Source organism: Hippichthys cyanospilos, chromosome 13, assembly GCF_059441005.1.
Source record: "Hippichthys cyanospilos isolate Australia breed blue-spotted pipefish chromosome 13, RoL_Hcya_1.0, whole genome shotgun sequence".
NCBI classification, from domain to species: domain Eukaryota; kingdom Metazoa; phylum Chordata; class Actinopteri; order Syngnathiformes; family Syngnathidae; genus Hippichthys; species Hippichthys cyanospilos.
In genome coordinates this window covers 16,270,931-16,289,038 of record NC_142381.1, presented here as the reverse complement: position 1 = coordinate 16,289,038, position 18,108 = coordinate 16,270,931, and the positions used below count along the sequence as shown (strand labels likewise).

At 40.5% G+C, this 18,108-nt stretch overlaps 1 protein-coding gene across 2 annotated transcripts; it reads right to left on the bottom strand.

Moving 5' to 3' along the window:
- Positions 1-1,835: 1,835 nt before the first annotated feature.
- Positions 1,836-17,870, bottom strand: LOC148414035 (BTB/POZ domain-containing protein KCTD16-like). Of its 2 annotated transcripts, none has more exons than XM_088432177.1 (2): positions 16,548-17,857; positions 1,836-3,091 (listed from the first exon to the last, which is right to left on the bottom strand). In XM_088432177.1, exons 1-2 carry the CDS (start codon positions 17,344-17,346, stop codon positions 2,640-2,642), a joined length of 1,251 nt encoding a protein of 416 aa, XP_088288303.1. In that variant the 5' UTR covers positions 17,347-17,857; the 3' UTR covers positions 1,836-2,639. The 2 variants fall into 2 exon arrangements, with proteins under 2 accessions (XP_088288303.1, XP_088288306.1); XM_088432180.1 differs by having other exon boundaries at positions 2,691-3,091; positions 16,562-17,870.
- Between the last annotated feature and the right edge of the window lie 238 nt (positions 17,871-18,108).

Sequence of the window (18,108 nt, the reverse complement as noted above, 5' to 3'; positions counted from 1 at the left end):
TGCCTTTTTTATTGTCACTGTCAGAACTTGAATTATTCATTTATAATATACGATGTTTATTATTGTAGCAGCGTACAACTAAACTGCATCAAAGCAAGAGATGTTTCTAATATTTGGAGTTTCCTATACCTATTTGTTAGGGTGAAGGTTAGTCGTTATAGTGTAAGACTAACCTATGAGATCAAAACATTTATGTATAATAAATGCGATATTGTCTGTTGTCATCCAGATTGATGTATTGCGTGTGTATGTTAAAAAATGCATGGGAAAGAGGACCTTGAAAAATTGATCGCATATTAAATCACAATATTGAGGGGACGAAAAACTGGCAAATAGAGAATGCAATTTCTGGAGATATCACCTGTGAAAGCTGAAAGAGTGAAGAAAAAAATTGTTGAAGCATGTAGAACAGGTGTGTTGAAGTCATTTTAGCTCAGTGGGCTGCATGGAGGAAAATCTGTTCCCACGCGGCCCAGACAGGTTAACTTGAAAACATGCCAGCTATCATAATGTATGTGGTATCCTCTTTTCTGATTTCAAAATCAGTTGAATTAGGTCGCTAGCGCAACCAGCTCAGGAGTGATTTGAAAAATATCTCACGGGCCAGGTTTAACCTTTTAGCGGGCCATAGCTAGATGTTTGAAAGCGATGATGTAGCATGGTTTGGAATGACAGAAAATTGAGTAAACTGGATATGTTGAATTTGCATTGGTTTGATTTAATTAATACTGTATATGTGGGCACTTAAAGTGAGGGTTTTTTTGTGTTTTTTATAAAGATTTTGTGAGTTTTGTGAATCTGAAAAATTAATGACTTGGATGATCAGTTTCACAATGTTTTATCACATTTTGGTAGTGAAGAGTTAACGCTTCTCTCTGCTCTTGAATATCAAAATTTCTTTGATTTTCAAAAGATTGAGTATTCTATGTTGCGCGTTAGAAAAACTACATCGCGCTTCAAATTTCACAGCTTCACTATAACGATGATTTTTCAAAAAAATTCATCAGAATACCAATAAAGTAAAAAAAAAAACTCCATCTCCCATCCTACCTTTTCCTCTGGGCTTGGTTTGCTGTCGTCTGATTGGCTCAGTAACATCAACCCGGCAAGCTGATTGGCTGGGACACTTGTACTGTACAATACAGCATCCAACAGGACATTGGGCGATGTTAACACAACGGGGGTCAACCCGAGTTCAAGAGATTGATGAATCAGAGTCATCAAATTTAGCAACTCAAGAAGCTGAAACCCCTGTCAGAGCCTTCAGAAAAAGTCTAGTCATAATTAAGTGCTTTTAGAGCTTTCATACATGTGCACGTATAATACGAGAGAGAGTATGTACGAGTGAAAGAATGTAAAATTGAAAGGTTTTATTTAACGCATTTCATACACTTCATTTATGTGCATAATATGTTCGTAAGGGATCAAGTCCTATGTTGCAAAATTCCCTTATCATGAGGGAGTTCTAGTCCCCAATTAGCGATAAATGATGGATTACTGTATTTCCATGGTGTAGCCTATTTTATAGCCACTGTGGCGTGATTTCCAGTAGCCCTAGCGGTGGAATCAGTAACCACACCTGCAATGTGTATAGTAGACTGTGCAATTAAGACCTCGTTTTTAATCTATGGTTAACAACTTCCTAGAAATTACATGTATTATATACATACTGAATACACATATAAAAAACATTAACAATTCAAATATGAATTTTACAAACCCTTTGAAATTGCTCTCAGACCTTTAAACTGTCCTTGAGTGTCAATTTTTATGTAAAATGAAATGATGAAATCTCTTTTTTCTCACAGTAACAAGAAGGTTCACCTTCAACCCAATCAATCTTTACCCTTTTATTTGCTTTTTTTCACACTTACAGTCCAAGATTAGCCACTTGCGTTACATACACAGCATCATCATCAATCCAACACACATCGACATGAGACAAAATGTTTTACAATGGCAGGCAGAACCAGGCAGTGCTTTCTCCATCCAACCACACCGTCTTTTGTGATATTGCATAATTATGATACGAGTGAAATGGCATGCAGTGCCGTCGTCAAAGCCTACTACAAGTTTGTGTTATCCGTGGAGAATAGTGAACTCAAAGCACCATCTGCAAGTGAAAAAAAAGGTCTGGGAGCGCATTGATAATGTGGTAGCCAGACAAGATGTTGCCCCTGAGGTTGCGTTGTTGCTTCAGACAGCCTCCGACAGTGACGACAGGTCAGCAATGCGAGCCCCCCCCCCCCGTCAGGAGTAACCTGATTTACACGTGTACGTATCATACGTGGTGGTAGACTTCACAAATCAATGACTCACACTGCCGTGTACTTCTTGTGTGCGACCCTCGCTAAAAATAGTGCTCGAACTGTGCTTGTGATGCACATTTTCCATTGGGACCCTGGCGAGAGGTCGGCAGATACATTAAAATGTCGACAGGGACGGATCTGTTTCACCTCAGATCAGAGTTGTGTGCTTGTGTATGTTTGTGGGGAGTTAGAAGCTGGAATGCGGGAATTTTTTTAAAATTCCAAGTTCCTTTTTTTGGTGATCGTAGTTATTTTTAATATTACAGTCAGTGTGTCATTGTGGTTGCTCACTATAACCTGGTGGCAGGCAAGCTTTTCTTCACTCCGCCCTCAGAGACGATATTTTCTCAGTAGCTCAGATTGCCACATGTACTTGCGCTCCGGAAAGCGATCGGGAATCCGTATGCGCCGGAAGTCCTGGATGCATTTCTCCAGCTCCTGCTCAGGTGTCATCTTCTCCTTGTTGGCTTTCCTTTTGGCAGCCTCCCGCTCGCGGGCTCCGAAGGTCCTGCCCCGCAGCATGTCAGTCTTACGCCGCATCTCAGCCTGCTGCATCATGTGGGCGGGGCCTTTGTGCAAGGGGCGGTCCAAGGACTGGATGTTGGGGCGTCGACTCACGGGGCCGCGGATGACGGTGCCCTGGGGAGAGCTGGCTTCCGATTGGGTCTCGGAACAGGAAGTGGAGAGCTCGTTGAAGGAAGTGCCGCTTTCTCCCTCGCGCTCGCTTTTGTGGCTCTTGCAGCAACAGTCGCAGTGTGAGGATGACCACCGTGAGGGCCCACCTACAAAACAAACACACATTTATGTTCATTTCACATTTTGACACTGATAGTCGCAATTTTGCATCAAACCGCTCCTGCTGCAAGTAGAGCCAAAAATAACATCTGTATTTCTCCACTACAGGTTGATACTCTACCAGAACATAACTACCAATCTTGTCTGATTTCTGGTGAAATGGCTCACTACATTCTTTTTTGGACCACTAAGATTGAATTGTAATATCCTGCAATATGTATGTATGTATGTGTGTATGTATGTATGTATGTATGTATGTATGTATGTATGTATGTATGTATGTATGTATGTATGTATATATATATATATATATATATATATATATATATATATATATATATATATATATATGGGGGGCTGGTGACTCGTTTTATAATTCAAAAAATGGGATGGAAAACAAAAACAAATTACTTTATTTTCAGTATAGTTAGTTTTATATTGAAAATAGATAAAGCATCTTTCTAGTTAGCAATAGTAGTCGAATGTGGGTTGCAAAAAAAAAAAAAAAAAAAATCCAAAGGCATTGTAGCTTTTAATTTGGCTTTTAGCAATATCCACCAGTCCTTGAACTTTTCTGACACACAACATACTTTTATTTGCTTTTACACTTGAACCAAATGAGTATCACATAAACAGAATATGGCTGAAGTGAACACTGGGTGATTTCAAGTAATACAATTCATTCTCCCACATTGCTTGAAAATTGCGCACAGCTATTATTGGGAGTTGGCGTGTTTCCTTAATGGGCTGCCCCCCCGGACTCCAGCCTCCATCCATTTCGAAACAATACTCACAACGGCGCCCCCTCCTCTGGACGCCGGTCACTAAAGCGCCGGCATCCATTTGCCGAGTGCTGCTCGTCTGCTGGACTCAGCTCGATTCATTTTCTGCGGGGGGAAATTGGCAATCTGATTGGCCTCTTTACTCATGGATTAGCCATTAAAAAGCTGTTAGTGACTCTCTCACGATCATCTCAATGCAATCATTGTGTCTAGGATAAGGTCATTATTACAGTGAGCGCAGAGAGGTTAAAATCCCCCCTTGAACTCTGTTCACAAGGAGCTAATGGACAAATTATTGCTCCCTGTGTGATATCATAGCAACTGAGGACATAGCATCACATTGGAAAAAGGCCATTAAGGGGGTGTTTAGGGTTGCGCGTATGATTCTATCTCTCATAAACGGATGTTGACGCCGCAACTGTACTTTCTTATCACCAAGCGAAAAGTGAGGCCTGTTTTTCAAAATAGCGACGATATCTTCACAAGGCAGTAAAAGAACCGCATTTCCTCCATGTAATTGACAACGTGGGAGGATGAGTTGATGGAAAAAAAGTGAGAGTTTTGAAGATGAAATTTATGCCCCATTATTGTCTCGTGGTATACTCCCACGGATCATTTTGACAGAATAAAGTAAAATAAGTAGAGCATCGCTCAGTGAGGCACAGAGCTCAACTATGGCCACATAGCAATGGGAGATAATGATACCCGACTCTTGGCATAGACTTTGGTGTAATACTGCACGCAACAGAAATACCAGCCATACCAGAATATATCGTCCACATTTATAACGCTGACATACCATACGAATATTTTGAAAAAAACGCACTCAAAGTACATGAATTTACTACAACTGGAAGCTCAACCTGATTAAGGTCGAAAGGCCCACCACACCTGAGCTGCTTGCCAATCAATCACTGGGTGATTCTGGGAAGTGGGTATCGATCCCCGTGCCAGTCCACGCATGGGCGCTGTGAGTGGACCTAAAGTGATGAACATTCTAAGAGTTTATGACTGATGGGGGCCCTAGAAAATCAGATTTTCAAATTATAGCACTGAAGTGATGGGGCCCTAAGTAATATTTTTCTCCCTAATTTCCTTGATGGAACCCTTGGATATCAGAGTCCACTGTGTGATTGTATTGCTGCCAATATTCAGCATTTTGATGATTATTGTCTTTTTTTTAAAGGACCTAGATCATGGTATTGTTAAACTTTCCACAGTTACATAAATGCATAAAAATACATTTGGCACATTGGTGATTTTTTTTTTTTTTTAATGAAATATGAGGGTTTTTTTTTTTTTTTGGTACCAACATTTCTAACCCGGAAATGAAAGGTCTCGTTTACTGAAGCAGCACCTCTTGCCGTGTGCCTGCCGGGCTGCCTTCATGACGTTGCTCTTAATCCAACCGCCATGACAAAACAACAACAAGAAAAAAGCTAACAGTCAGTAATGGGAGTCAGAGGTGGGGTGAAAGAGGAACCCAAAAACAGGTATTTTACTGACATTGAAATGAGCTAGAGAGGCAACAAAGTAAAATACGGATGTGGTGTGGAAGTCGTATGAGGGACTATTAACATCATCAAGGTGTCAGTGCTGAGAGAGCAGGATATGGAAAGAACTCTTCAAAAAAAAAAACACTTTAGGGGAGTTTAGGGTGAGAAATTCACATTGTAAGCTGGTTAAAAGCTTACGTACTAGTCTTACCTACATGTGGGTATGTTTAAACAAGTGGGTGTACACTGTCTGGAATCTTTTCAGGGAAGCCATTGATTACTGTCTTTGTTCTCAGATCCATACAGCATCTCTTAAGAGATCCTGTTACCGCAACATTAACAGACAGGGGCTGGTGTACAGACTCTGCCTCCGTAGTTCTCAACAGAGCTAAGCTAAAGTTTGTCTTAAATGAGAGCAGGAACACTTGTTCTGACAGGACTGGGGGTCCCATTTTACGGACATTCGCCAGCTTGAATGCTCATTAAAATGACACTTTTAGCTGGTTAATTTATCCTAAATGGCAGAAGAAGTAGGACATGACGTGGACTGAAGGCAGACAAACGCAAATGTCACTGGGTTTGTTTGCTTGCCTCTAAATTAACACACTTCCTGCATATTCTTCGTCATTGCGGAAAGCAGTTCTGGGGCTTGGCCTGAAAGGTTAAGCACAAGAATATTCTGTTCTGAATGCGCCTAAGAAAAATATGCATCTTTAGTCATATTAAAAAAAAATACACATTACTGTTTGAACCACTGTCATGACATATGTCATTTTGCTTTTTTGTTTTCTTTCAGCACTTAATTAAAAAAAAAGGAGTAGCGGCAACAAGGTTTTTCAGAGAAGATGTATACCCAAAGTTACAGACTAAAATAGGAAATTGGGTATTGCAGGTGCCCGCAGGCGAGGCACTGAAACTCCACAGCTAGTCATGCTGTGCTATTTTTTGGACTTATTTGTTCCTTTTTCACTTGACTTAACCGTAGAATAACTTTACAATGAGCTCGGCTGCATTATCTCGTCATGTTTGTGCAAGTGAGCATTTCTGACCTCTAATGTGTGTAACTTGTAGCCTCAAGGGACTAAAAAAAAAACACATTCCTCATCTTCTTGATTAAAAGTATTTTGCAAAAGGAGAAATGTGATTGGGGCTGGCATTAATATCCAGTGAGAGTGGTTGCAGTGTATTCAACAGAATAATACTTCTTAGTAGGTGTCATAAAAAAAAGAGTAAGTAACACCCCCCCCCCTTTTTTTTTTGTTTTTTGTTTTTGCAAAAATGTTCTTTGGGCCCGCTCTACTCTAAACATGTCATTCACATTAATATTTAATTTGTGGAATATCAATTTAGCGGCTAAAGTTAACCATTTTTGTCCATCTTTGGGGATGCCCATGTTGCCACTTGCTGTCGACTAAAAATGACATCACAGTTGCTGAGGGCTCAAGTAATGACCAATCATATTTGTTCTGATTTTGGAAATTTGACATGCACTAGCTGCGCGGTGATATTTCCGAACCTGATCCCTGAGTGTGATTTTCAATTAAGAAAAAGTGTCAAAATGGCCGCCCCCTGAGATGTATCAAAACAAATTGTAACTTCAACTTGAAGAAAAATTTTATTTTTAGTTTGAGGAACCAATTGTGTTTTCAAGGTAACTAATTTTGACAGGTGAATCGCAAAGCCGTCAGCTGTCTCTTGTCCTCTCTCATATTCACACAAATACATTTTAGCCTAGCTAGCAAAGCCTCAGGAGGAGTGTAGTTTACATGCTTGTTAGCTTACGAATTAGGTCAGTGTGCCCTTGCAGCAGCGGGGGGAAAAGCTTGTCTTGCAAAGTGACCGTCCTTAAAGCAGCAAAGAAATCCGTTTGACCACGACGGAGCTATTTGCTGCACAAGCATCTCTGGTGCAGCTTAACTGATCGTCAGCGCACGCAGCGTCTTGTAATATTTGCATACATTTGAATGTGTCAATATAAAGTGCTTACACTCAGACAGCCAATAGTGCAGAAACCCAGACGGTGACAAAATAGTGAAGAGTAGTTCAGGTTAGGCTTTAACATACTTAACCTATAATCTGAAAACATCTCTGGCTCCTTTGTGGCCTCAACCGAAATAATTTCATTTTCTTTTTTTATGAGAAAGTGACTTGTTCTTCTTCTGTTTGCTTCTGACAAGTGTGCCCACCTCCTTCAGACAAACCAACAATGCGACAGGCTGAATCATTTATATGATCATTTATACAGTTCGAATTTGGTAGTGTTATTATATGCTCAGCTTGTGTTGTGTTAAACGTTTCTGTTCTTTGTGAAGGTTTATAGTTATGTAACATTTATTGTAACTTAGACTGTTCAAACTGAATTGTTGTTTATTTGAAACAGATTGCTTAATGCTAGAATAATGTGAAACATTTCCTCTTATGTGTTAGCATTATGCTAGTAATGTTAGCTACATATAAAGGAAAGTCAGTGATGAGATGGCATCGTCTATCAATTTTTCAAAGATGCGAGCTTATACGACCAAATACCTGCTCCACCTACATTCCCATTATGTTTTTGCAATGTAAATTTTGGACAGCTAGCTTAGCATTAACCTAATGTGAAACCTTTTTTCATTATATCATAGCATTACCCAAGCTGTCCTAAATAAACAATGCTAACATAAAGGGAAACTTCCTCTTTTCATACTGTAATCCAAAACCTCCCATTGTTTTTTTGTTTTTTTTACCTAGTTACCTACCTAGCTTTCCTAAATATACAATGCAAAATGACAGCTAACTGAATGCTAAACTTTAATGGGAAATGTTTCTCATTACACAATGGCAAACACCCATAATGAATGCTAACATTTAATGGGGAAGGTTTCCCATCATAATGGAATGTTTTTTTCATTATGTTTGCATTAAGCTAACAGCTGTCCTAAATATACAATTAGTCAGTTTTACAGTAAACTCTCAACACCTAGTTGTTTCAAGTGTTTAGTAAATATTTCTCTCAAATCCAAGAGCTTGGAATTGGAAGGTAGCTATCAGATAAGCTAAAAGTCAACCTGGCATCTTTTTGTATTGCTGCACTTTTTCTTTTTAATTTCTGGCAGTCATGGTGCTCTTCACCATACTAATTGGTCATTTTTGGTTGTTTGTATCTCATACCTACTCGTACTTACTAGTATGAAGACAGAAAAGTTGACTACTTTGACGAAATATAATGAGTTGAAAGGTTCATTAATGTCAGAGAGACATACCAAAAAGTTCCCGCCTTTCCATTTTACAGGGAACTCACATCTGCTGTCAACATTACAACATCCAAACTGCCATTAAAGACCTCCCTAGAGGGATCATTAAGGAGTTGGATGTCAGACAGCAATGACAAACACATAGACTTGTTTCACTTTTTAAAACAGTGTTTCAAAGGACTTATTGACCTGGATGGTCAGGAACTGACAAAAAACTCCAATGTGATAGATAGATGGATGGATGGATGGATGGATGGATGGATGGATGGATGGATGGATGGATGGATGGATGGATGGATGGATGATAGATAGACAGACAGACAGACAGACAGACAGACAGATAGATAGATAGATAGATAGATAGATAGATAGATAGATAGATAGATAGATAGATAGATAGATAGATAGATAGATAGATAGATAGATAGATAGATAGATAGATAGATAGATAGCCTTTATTTATATAAATGCACAAGTACAAAGTATGAAATTTTGAGAAACTTGACCTCAAACCATCCAAGAAACTTACTATAAGGCTCATCTGGATGCGCTAACACTGATCTCTCCCTGATCTTAGGAGCGATAAGATTACATGAGGGGTGATTAAGGAGTAAAAAGCCAAGTCTTCTGCCATGCCCCAAACAAAGGGCATAGCTCAAGCCTGAAAAAAAAAAATCCCTGTACATGCACCAACAAAAATATGCGACATCATATCTCGCACAACATGTAGCTGTAGATACTGTCCAGGCAGAACCTTGTCTCATTTATTAGCAGGATGACAACCTGTATTTGCGGTCAAACCTCATAAAACAAGCACATTTATACCAAGCTCCACTTTTAAGTACACTAGAACAAAAAGCAGTGCGAAAAAACGGTTTTCCACCTCAAAGTAGCCAAATGGTCAATTCATCTGTTGTCTTTTAAAAGGGAGTCCCAAAGTTCTGGGTGAGATCTGAGTTAAGTCCATCAATCATGGAATGCATAAAGCTGTGAAATCTAAATGATCAGCTTCTAATGATTGATCCAAACGTGTATGTTTTTTTTTTTCCGTTGAGTCTGCACTTTTTCGATCTAAGCTCCCATTTGCCGCCAAGGTGAGGCGGCACGTCTACTTGAAGTGATGTAGTGCAAAATGGCAGCGGCGCACAGCCGTGACTTACTTCTGACCATTTCGCCGCACAAGTGCTCCATCAGAATGTGGATGAGTTATTCACGGCTGGCACCATCTATCTCTCGCAGGCATCGCCAATCCATTCAGACTCCAAACAGGCTGGGTCCCAATCTCTGCCTGCATCACAGCCTGGCGATGGATTCCCTTCCTCCTCTCTCTATGCCACTTTGTAGTTATTGCGTGACAGTCATACAACATACAATCTCACATGAAAAGTCTCATTAGGAGATAGAGGTAAACCAAGAGTAGAAAAAAAAAAACAAATGGGTGAGAATAGGTTGGGCAAATATGCAGAGGTTCGCTGTAATCATTTTCTCTGCCCGGTAATGTGTGACTTGATTAAGCAGGCTTTAAACTAGGTTAGCCTTCATCTCTCGAAAGTGTGTCTCCAGCGGATAGCTGAAGACAGGGAAATATTTTGGGAACCCAGATTGCTTTTTAATCAGCCAACACCCTTCACTTTCCCCAGAGATAATTAGCGATAATAAGACTGTCCCAAAATGCCAGCTGGGAGTTTGGCATTGTTAGTCCTAACGGGAATAATATCACCACTGCCAATGTCCTTATTGTATGGGATGACCTAGTTTTTTGTGATAAATAACCCTTTCTGAAATCCCTCAGGATGCTGTCAAGATGCTGCTACCAGAGGAATTTTATTGGACTTTGCAGGCTTTACACTACAGGTATGCCTAATTCCTACTTAATGCCCATATCGGTCTGTCTATCTCGGTGAGCTACGGCAGTGATTCTCTGGGGTACGAGTACACCTGGGGGTACCTAAAGGCACTTCAGGATGGCATATGTGATTTTAACAAGGTTTCTACAGGTACCAGCAATTCTACTTTAATGATTTTTAATCCAAGGAAAGGAAAAGTATGGTTTACTTTTCAAATTAAGAGCAAACTAATTGGAACATGAATCAGCATATTGCTAAATTGTGTTTAAGAGACTCCTTTGCAAAATTTTGTATACCTTGCATTTGTTAAGCTTTCAATTGATTCATATTGTCATTAGTGAAACAACTACAGCATGAAGTTCGAACACAGACTCCACCAGACGCTGGATCTTATTTCTGGTGATGCTCTGCCAGGCCTCTGACTGCAGCTCCTGCTTGTTGTTGCCTCAGGCATTTTCCCTTCCATTTTGTCTTCAGCAAGTCAAATCCATGCTCAATCGGATTCAGGTCAGGTGATTGACTAGGTCATTGCATAACATTCCACTTCTTTGCTTTAAAAAAACTCTTTGGTAGCTTTTGAAATATGTTTTGGGTCATTGTCCATCCGCGAAGCATCATCCTTAAAGTTCTGAATCATTTGGCTGAATATGAGCAGATAATCAGATTGCCTGAAACATTTCAGAATTCATCACGCTGCTTTAAATACATAAATACGTAAATAAATACATACATTTGATTGCATATTGTTTCTTTCCTAACAACATTTGAAAAAGTTGCTTAAAAAAGAAGAAGAAGATTATATACAGTATATAAAGTATAATTTATAGCGGTCTGAGACTGTATAATTCTGGAAAGGTGAGTTCAAAAATTAACTTGATTGGGTTAATAATTAACTAACCCAATTTTCAGGATAAACTACTGAAAAATGTTGTTGGTCCCCATTTGAGCCATTTCATGGTTATTTTTGATCCACTGTTTTTAGAGTGTCAAAAATGGGGGTTAAAAAAAACAAACACCCAAACTGTTGGGTCAAAAAATAACCCAAATTGGACCATTTTTAGGACAAAAGGAATAACCCAAATAATTGGATTGGATTGACTCAATTTTTGGTTATTTTTGACCTACCATTTTTAGAGTGTGAAAAAAGATTGTTTAAAAAAAAACAAAAAAAAAAACACCAAAACAGTTGGCTCAAAAATAACTCAAATTGGGTGAAAAAAGGACTGACCCAACTTATGGAGTAAAATGAATCACTTAAAAAGTTAGGCTGGTCCCCTTCGAACCTAATTTCTGCTATTTCTGACCCACCTGTTTTTAGTGTAGTAGTGAAAATGTTGGGTAAAAAATACACTCTGAAAATGTTTAGGTAAATATTCGACTGACCCTCCTTTTGGGTAAAATGAATGAGTTGAAAAGTTGAGTTGACCCAATTTGGGCTATTTTTGAACCATCTGTTTTTAGAGCATTCTGTATTTCTATGTGTGTACACTATATCACGTGACTGTTCTGAATGAGTACTGCACATTGGATTCAGGTCACTTTAAGCGAACAAATCTAGCCCACTGCTATCCAGCCATCAATTTTTCGACCACTTATCCTTTTCAGGGTCGCGGGTCAGTTGGAGCAAGTCCCAGCTGACCGCGTGCGAAAGGCGGACTCGCGGATTGGTGGGCAGCCAGTCGCAGGGCGCAGTAACAACCACACATTCACACCTCCAGTCAGTGAGCGAGAATCGACCCCACACTGGCTTGCCGTGTCAAATCCGCCGTATCCGGCACCGAGTGACTGCCGCTAACTACTTATGATGCATTTGTTGAACAGTTTATTCCAAATCACCCCATGGGGAAAGATTAATCTTTGAAAGGATGTGCAAATTGCACTTGCTCAAATGTGAGTTTAATCACTATCAGCTCTTGAAAAAAAACAACACTTTTTTTGATAAATGCCTTGATCTCCCCAGGACAGAATCTGATGATGGAATCATTTAATTTAGTCAGCGGGGGACTATGTACCGTATATAAACGGAATGAGAATTGAGCGTCTTAACTGGTCCCCTGACTAATGACACAGATTGCACAATACTGGACTAATTTATTGTAATGGCGTGAATTGAAACTGCTGAAATTGAGACAAAGCATCTTGCAGAAAACAGCATGAAGGATGTCTTTAATGATTTCGGGGAAAGAGTCTCGTGGAGTTTACGCTATTGATTTGCCCTTTTCACACTGAGTAAACCCAAACACCCAAGTTTTACCAGTCAAACGCTGACTTACAAGCGAGGCACATAACGATATAATGATAGTTTTTGTGCCAGCCTTCGAAAAAATCCACTAAATGACCCTGTAAACTTAACATATTAGTGGAATTAAGCAACAAAGTAAAGTTCTCCTGTATCTTAGGGGCGTGGCTAAAACAGGGTGCAGTGATATCAGAGAATATACATCTCTAACCCTAATCCCCACCCCCACCCCCACCCCACACACACACCCCTCCAGGGCCCCCCGGCCCCACCGTTGCGCAACCCAGCTCACTGGGGCCATAAAGAGACTCAAGTAGTGGATCAAATTTTGTACAGAATAAAAGGGTAGATGGAATTCACCCAAATACCTTTTTATCCATCATCGTGTAGTTAAAAAAATAAATAGATGCAAACAAACATATTTGTGAGATTTCATTTGATGAAGAATTTCCAAATTGCTTTTATTGATGAATTATTGGACCCTGACATTGACCCATCAACAACTGTCGGATTAAAAATAAATCTAAAAAGAGTTGGGTCAAACATAACCAAATCCTGGGTCAAAAAAGGACCCACCCAATATTTGAGTCAATTTGTCCCACCGTCCCGTATTGTTTTCTATAAAAGAACACAATTTTCCATTTTCCAACCCTTGTTTTGCGGGAAAAAAGCCCAGAACGTTTTCCCAAAAGAATCAGTCTTTTTTTTTTTTTTTTTTTTTTTTACCCACAATTGGGTTATTTTCAATCCAACAGTTTTCAGTAAGGAATCTACCTGACTTTTTGGGTTGTTCGTTTAAACCGAAAATGGGTCCAAATTAACTCACAAAACAGCCCCCCAAAACTAGGTTCTTATTTAACCCACTCCCACCTCTGCCAAAAAGTTTTGATTTAGTTTTTTTTTCTTTTTATTAAACGAAAAATCTAAAAGTTTGAGTTTTACTGTTGAAAACAACCCCACAAAATGTGGGTTGTTAACGGGTTATTCGTCCTAACTTTTTAGGTAAAATTTCCCTTTTTTATGCTTGTTGGGTTATTCCTGACCCAATTTTTTTAGAATGTATATAGAAACTGCAAATGAATGTAACATACAGTTAACGAGCTAACTTGCTGTAGGGAAAATGCACCATCCTTTTGGATAATCTGTAGCCAATTTAGAGTGCCTCGTTGTCCGGTGTGAGTGTGCGCAGGTTTGCAGCGTCATTAACAACAACTCTTCTTTGCTGTGTCAAATTCAGAAGATATTTACTGTATTTCCACTTCACGAAGACTTAGAGTCCTACAATCCAATATGATTTTCAATTGGAAGTGCCCGCCCGAGGTCAGCCTCTGTCCCACATTCGGAATCAGGTTACAGCGATGGAAAGTAGATGCTGAGCACAGTGCTGCAGTCTTAGTATGACAACTGCGTCCTGACCAGGTCATTGTGTCCCAGTCCACCACCAACAAGATGGGAGGTTGACTTTCTAACTCCCCCAAGACCGCATGAACTTTGCTGTCATATACTTTGTTCGGTCAGTATTTTTCCTCCCAGATCCCGCTGTTGTTGTTGTGGGTTTTTTTTCTGCCTCACTTTTCCTCTCCTTCTTAACCAAGCCTCGTGCAACTTTTACTTCCCCATCCCTCCTGCTCATCCACTCCGGCCTCCATCTGCTTTCCGTCATCTTCCCTTCCAGCCCTAGCGTTTAATTTCTTACTCTATGTCCATTTCATTTCTAAGCACAGTTCATTATTTTCCTCGAGCCACTCCAAAAAGAATCTCCTCCGCTCCCTCCCAGGATGGTCCATGTCCAGAAAGTAGGGGTTAACATTGCGTCCCTGTCGAATGACTCACTACTGTAGTTGAATTCAAGCTGTACCCTTAAGGGGTTGTCAAAAGTAACAACATTAGAGAAAAATCTCACTCATTCTTTCCCTGCACTTCCAACCTGAAAACGCCAACTGTTTTTTTTTTTTTTTTCCTGAATTCCAAAGGGAAGCGTTCAGAACAATGAACAAAGTGATTTTTAATTGGCCATATGGTCCTACTCTTCTCGGCAAATAAGCCATATTTGAAGCTAAATCTGGCTTTCGCTGATGAACTCCAAGTAAAAAGCTGATATGAGAGAAAGCGGCAGCGACAGTCAGATTTTATTTTTGCTCTTTTCTGCTGCCTACTGCTGCTATATAATTCATAGGCACAGGCAGGCACTGTAAGTAAGCAGTTATGTCTACGCATGACACATACACTTGAAATGCAGTGTTACTCAACCCTCCCCTGGATCACTTCTGAGTGAACTATTGCTGAGCCCCTTTTCAAATCCTTTGCTACCCAAAACAGCAGCAGCCAAAGAGTTCCTCTGATTTATTTTTAACAACAAGAATAATTTTCTAAAAACGGAATAAACCAGTTTTATTAAGCATAATTACAGTACATGTACGTTGTGACTAGTCAGGTGCCATGTGTGCCATGAAGGGGTGTGGCCAAGTCAGCCTCATCTTGAGCATGGCCAGTTTGTCTTTATGTGGGCTTGGATGTGAGTTTGGACTCGCGCCGAACAACAGATCAAGTTCAAATTGGCCTTTCGAGTGTAGCAGAATGCAATGTTTAAATTACAATGGCTGCGGTTTGGGGGTAAGAATAAAAACTGTAAACTGAATTGTAAAAGAGATTAATTTAATATTGTCTTCTGTCACAAAGCAAAAAGATCAACCAAGTGACTGCTCTTAACCCCCACAAAAAGATTGTGCCAGTTTTTGGGCACATGCTTTTGGATTGTGGGAAAGCCAACATGAGAGAATATGTAATTCTGAAACCTGAATTCCAACCCCAAAACTGTGTGGCAATATACTTTAAAAAATAAAAATTCAACCTAGCTGGATCCGAAATGCACCATTCTTGGTTACTGATTGGATTGAAATGAATAGCCACAAATTCGGGGGTTGTTTTGGATTGGTTTGTAATAAATACCATAAAAAATGGGTAGATTTGTGGGTTATTCATATGACTCAAAAAGTTAGGTCAAATGAACTCAACTGTATTAGATATATTTTTTAATATTTTTTTTAGGTGGTTATTTAGCAAAAAAAAAAAAAATTGGGGGCCAGGTTGATCCAAGTAGTGGATCAGTGCTTTTTGAGCCAAATTACATTGTTTTTGACCCAGCTGTTTTTGTACTGCATCTTTGGTTATTTTGGTATAGAATGTAGTAGGTTAAAAAAACAACAACTAAAAACTAATTTATTGAGCAGGTACAAAACAACACACAAGTGACGTGGTTTGTACTAAAGAAACAAAAATATTGGGTTGATTTGTGGGTTATTCGTTTGACCCAACTTTTGGAGTTAAATGAATAACCTAAAAAAATTGGTTCAGTCCATTTGTAGAAAGTTGTTGGGGGTCAGTCTTTTATATGAGTGCATATTGGGTTATTTTTGACTCAACTGTTTTTAGATGTTAATATTTGGAGGGTTGTTTTGCCCAAAACAATCCTCATTATTTGTTTTGTTGGGTAGAGGACTGGTCCCATTTTGATCCTTTTTTTTTTTTTTACCCTGTTTTCTTTAGAGTGCATTCCAGATTGTTTTTAGAGAGCGGTCATTTTGGGGGGTCGTTTTTTGCAAAACCACACAATTCCTTTTCAGATTGCTTTCTGCAATGCAGCCTAGAAAGTTGGCTCGAATTGACCCATGGATCAGCTGCTTTTTGACCCAAGGTAGTTATTTTTTACCCAGCTGTTTCTTTAGGATGCATATTTTATTTATTTATTCATTTGTTTTGTTCAACTGCTCGAATGTAGAGGATCAAAAAATACAGTTAACAAGATGTTCCCGGTGCCCAATGAGTGTGTGTGCGCACTCGACTCACGGTAGAAGACGTACTGCGCGTAATTGGACCAGATCCTGTCATCCGCGTAATGAGCGACAGGGGAGGCGGTCAGGGAGGAGTTGCAGGCCACGATGTGAAATCCGCTCTCCGACAGCATGTCAAACGCCCTCTCCGGGTGTTTAAACTTGAGATAAAACCTGCACGTGTAACGGTCCGGGGGTCGGTCCGCGTCTCTGTTCTCGTTGAGCGCGTCTCCGAACACCTCCTTTGCCAAAGCGATCCTGCTGCTGATGAAGATCCTCGGCAACTTTCGACTTCTGGAGTCGGGCTCGCTCTCCTTGCCTCCCGTTGCTCCTTTCAGGGCCACCGTAATGTAACCGTATCTCCGGTCCAGGGAGTAAGACGGGTAAAATCTATGCTCGCTCCCCACGGACGCATCGTCCAAATCGCTATAGTCGTCCGAGAAGAGTTTGGACTCCTCCGATGATAAAAGTTTGGCCAAATCTGGAAGCTGGAAGTATTCCGCCTCCCGTTTCAACCTCCCTCTTTCGGGGAAGTGATCCGGGAGGACGACTTGCTTGTCCCGCAGGTAATCCAATACGTACCGAAACAAAAAGCCGTCTCTGTCGATGAAGTAGCGTCCTCTAAAGTCTCGGGACAGGTCATTGGAGGAGCCCTTCTTGTTGGAGAAAAGCTTCCCGAGCAGAGAATTTGGGAAGGCGGTCAGCGTTGCGTGGCGGGTGTAGTACACCTGCCCGCCCACGTTCAGCTCGATGACATCCGACGGGGGACTCTGAGCCGAGCCGGGCTCTTTGGCGGCTTTGCAGTTTTCGCTCATCTCCTCTTTAATCTTGCCTTGGGATGCGAGTGGGTTGGTGGCGTCAAGTTCAGGGTGCGCGCTGCAGGTGCATGCCGGCAAAGCACTCGCTCGGTCGTCACAATCCAAGGTGTGCCCCCCGTTTAAATCCTAATGGTCCGTGCGTAAATGAGCGCATCCTTTTTTCAACGCAATCGATCATGGTAACCTCATCGGGTTACAAGCATCCGCTGCGATGCTTATACGGGGACATAATCTTCACTCCGAAACTCCCCGTGCACCATCAATAAAAGTAGAAATCCTTTTCTTTATAAATGAATAAAAGCGAATCGCGGTCCGAGATCAGTGCGTAAAAGTCACGATTCCACTCTGGCTGGACGCGGGAAGTCGCTCGTAGAGGTGATGGATGCAACTGGGACTTCCACATCCCTCCAAAGTGCTGAGTGCGGCCAGCAGACGGTTTAAGATCATGTTGAGCCAAGCTGTGAACGAGAGAGAGAGAACGCGAGAGAGAGAGAGAAAGCGAGAGAGCGAGATCCAATAATGTCTTACATCATCTTAAAGACAAATGACATTTGCATGACGAAAGACGTAATGTGTGTGGGTTCCAAAAAAAAATAATATTAATAATCCAGACACTGGCGATTTACAGTCATGGCGGCTAATGCAGTTTTATCATTCTGCTTTGCACATTTTAATCCTGTTACAGACTGGCCCATATTTACACATGCGTTCATAAAAAGGGGGAAGGGGGGGGGGGGGTGAAAGCTATGTAGGACCACA

What these genes read in the sequence shown, in the direction of transcription:
- LOC148414035 (XM_088432177.1), bottom strand. Translation starts at nt 17,346, where the DNA reads ATGAGCGAAAACTGCAAAGCCGCCAAAGAGCCCGGCTCGGCTCAGAGT. An exon ending in CGCGCAGTACGTCTTCTACC is followed by an intron (nt 3,092 to 16,547) that starts GTGAGTCGAGTG and finishes TTTGTTTTGTAG; the next exon opens with GTGGGCCCTCACGGTGGTCA.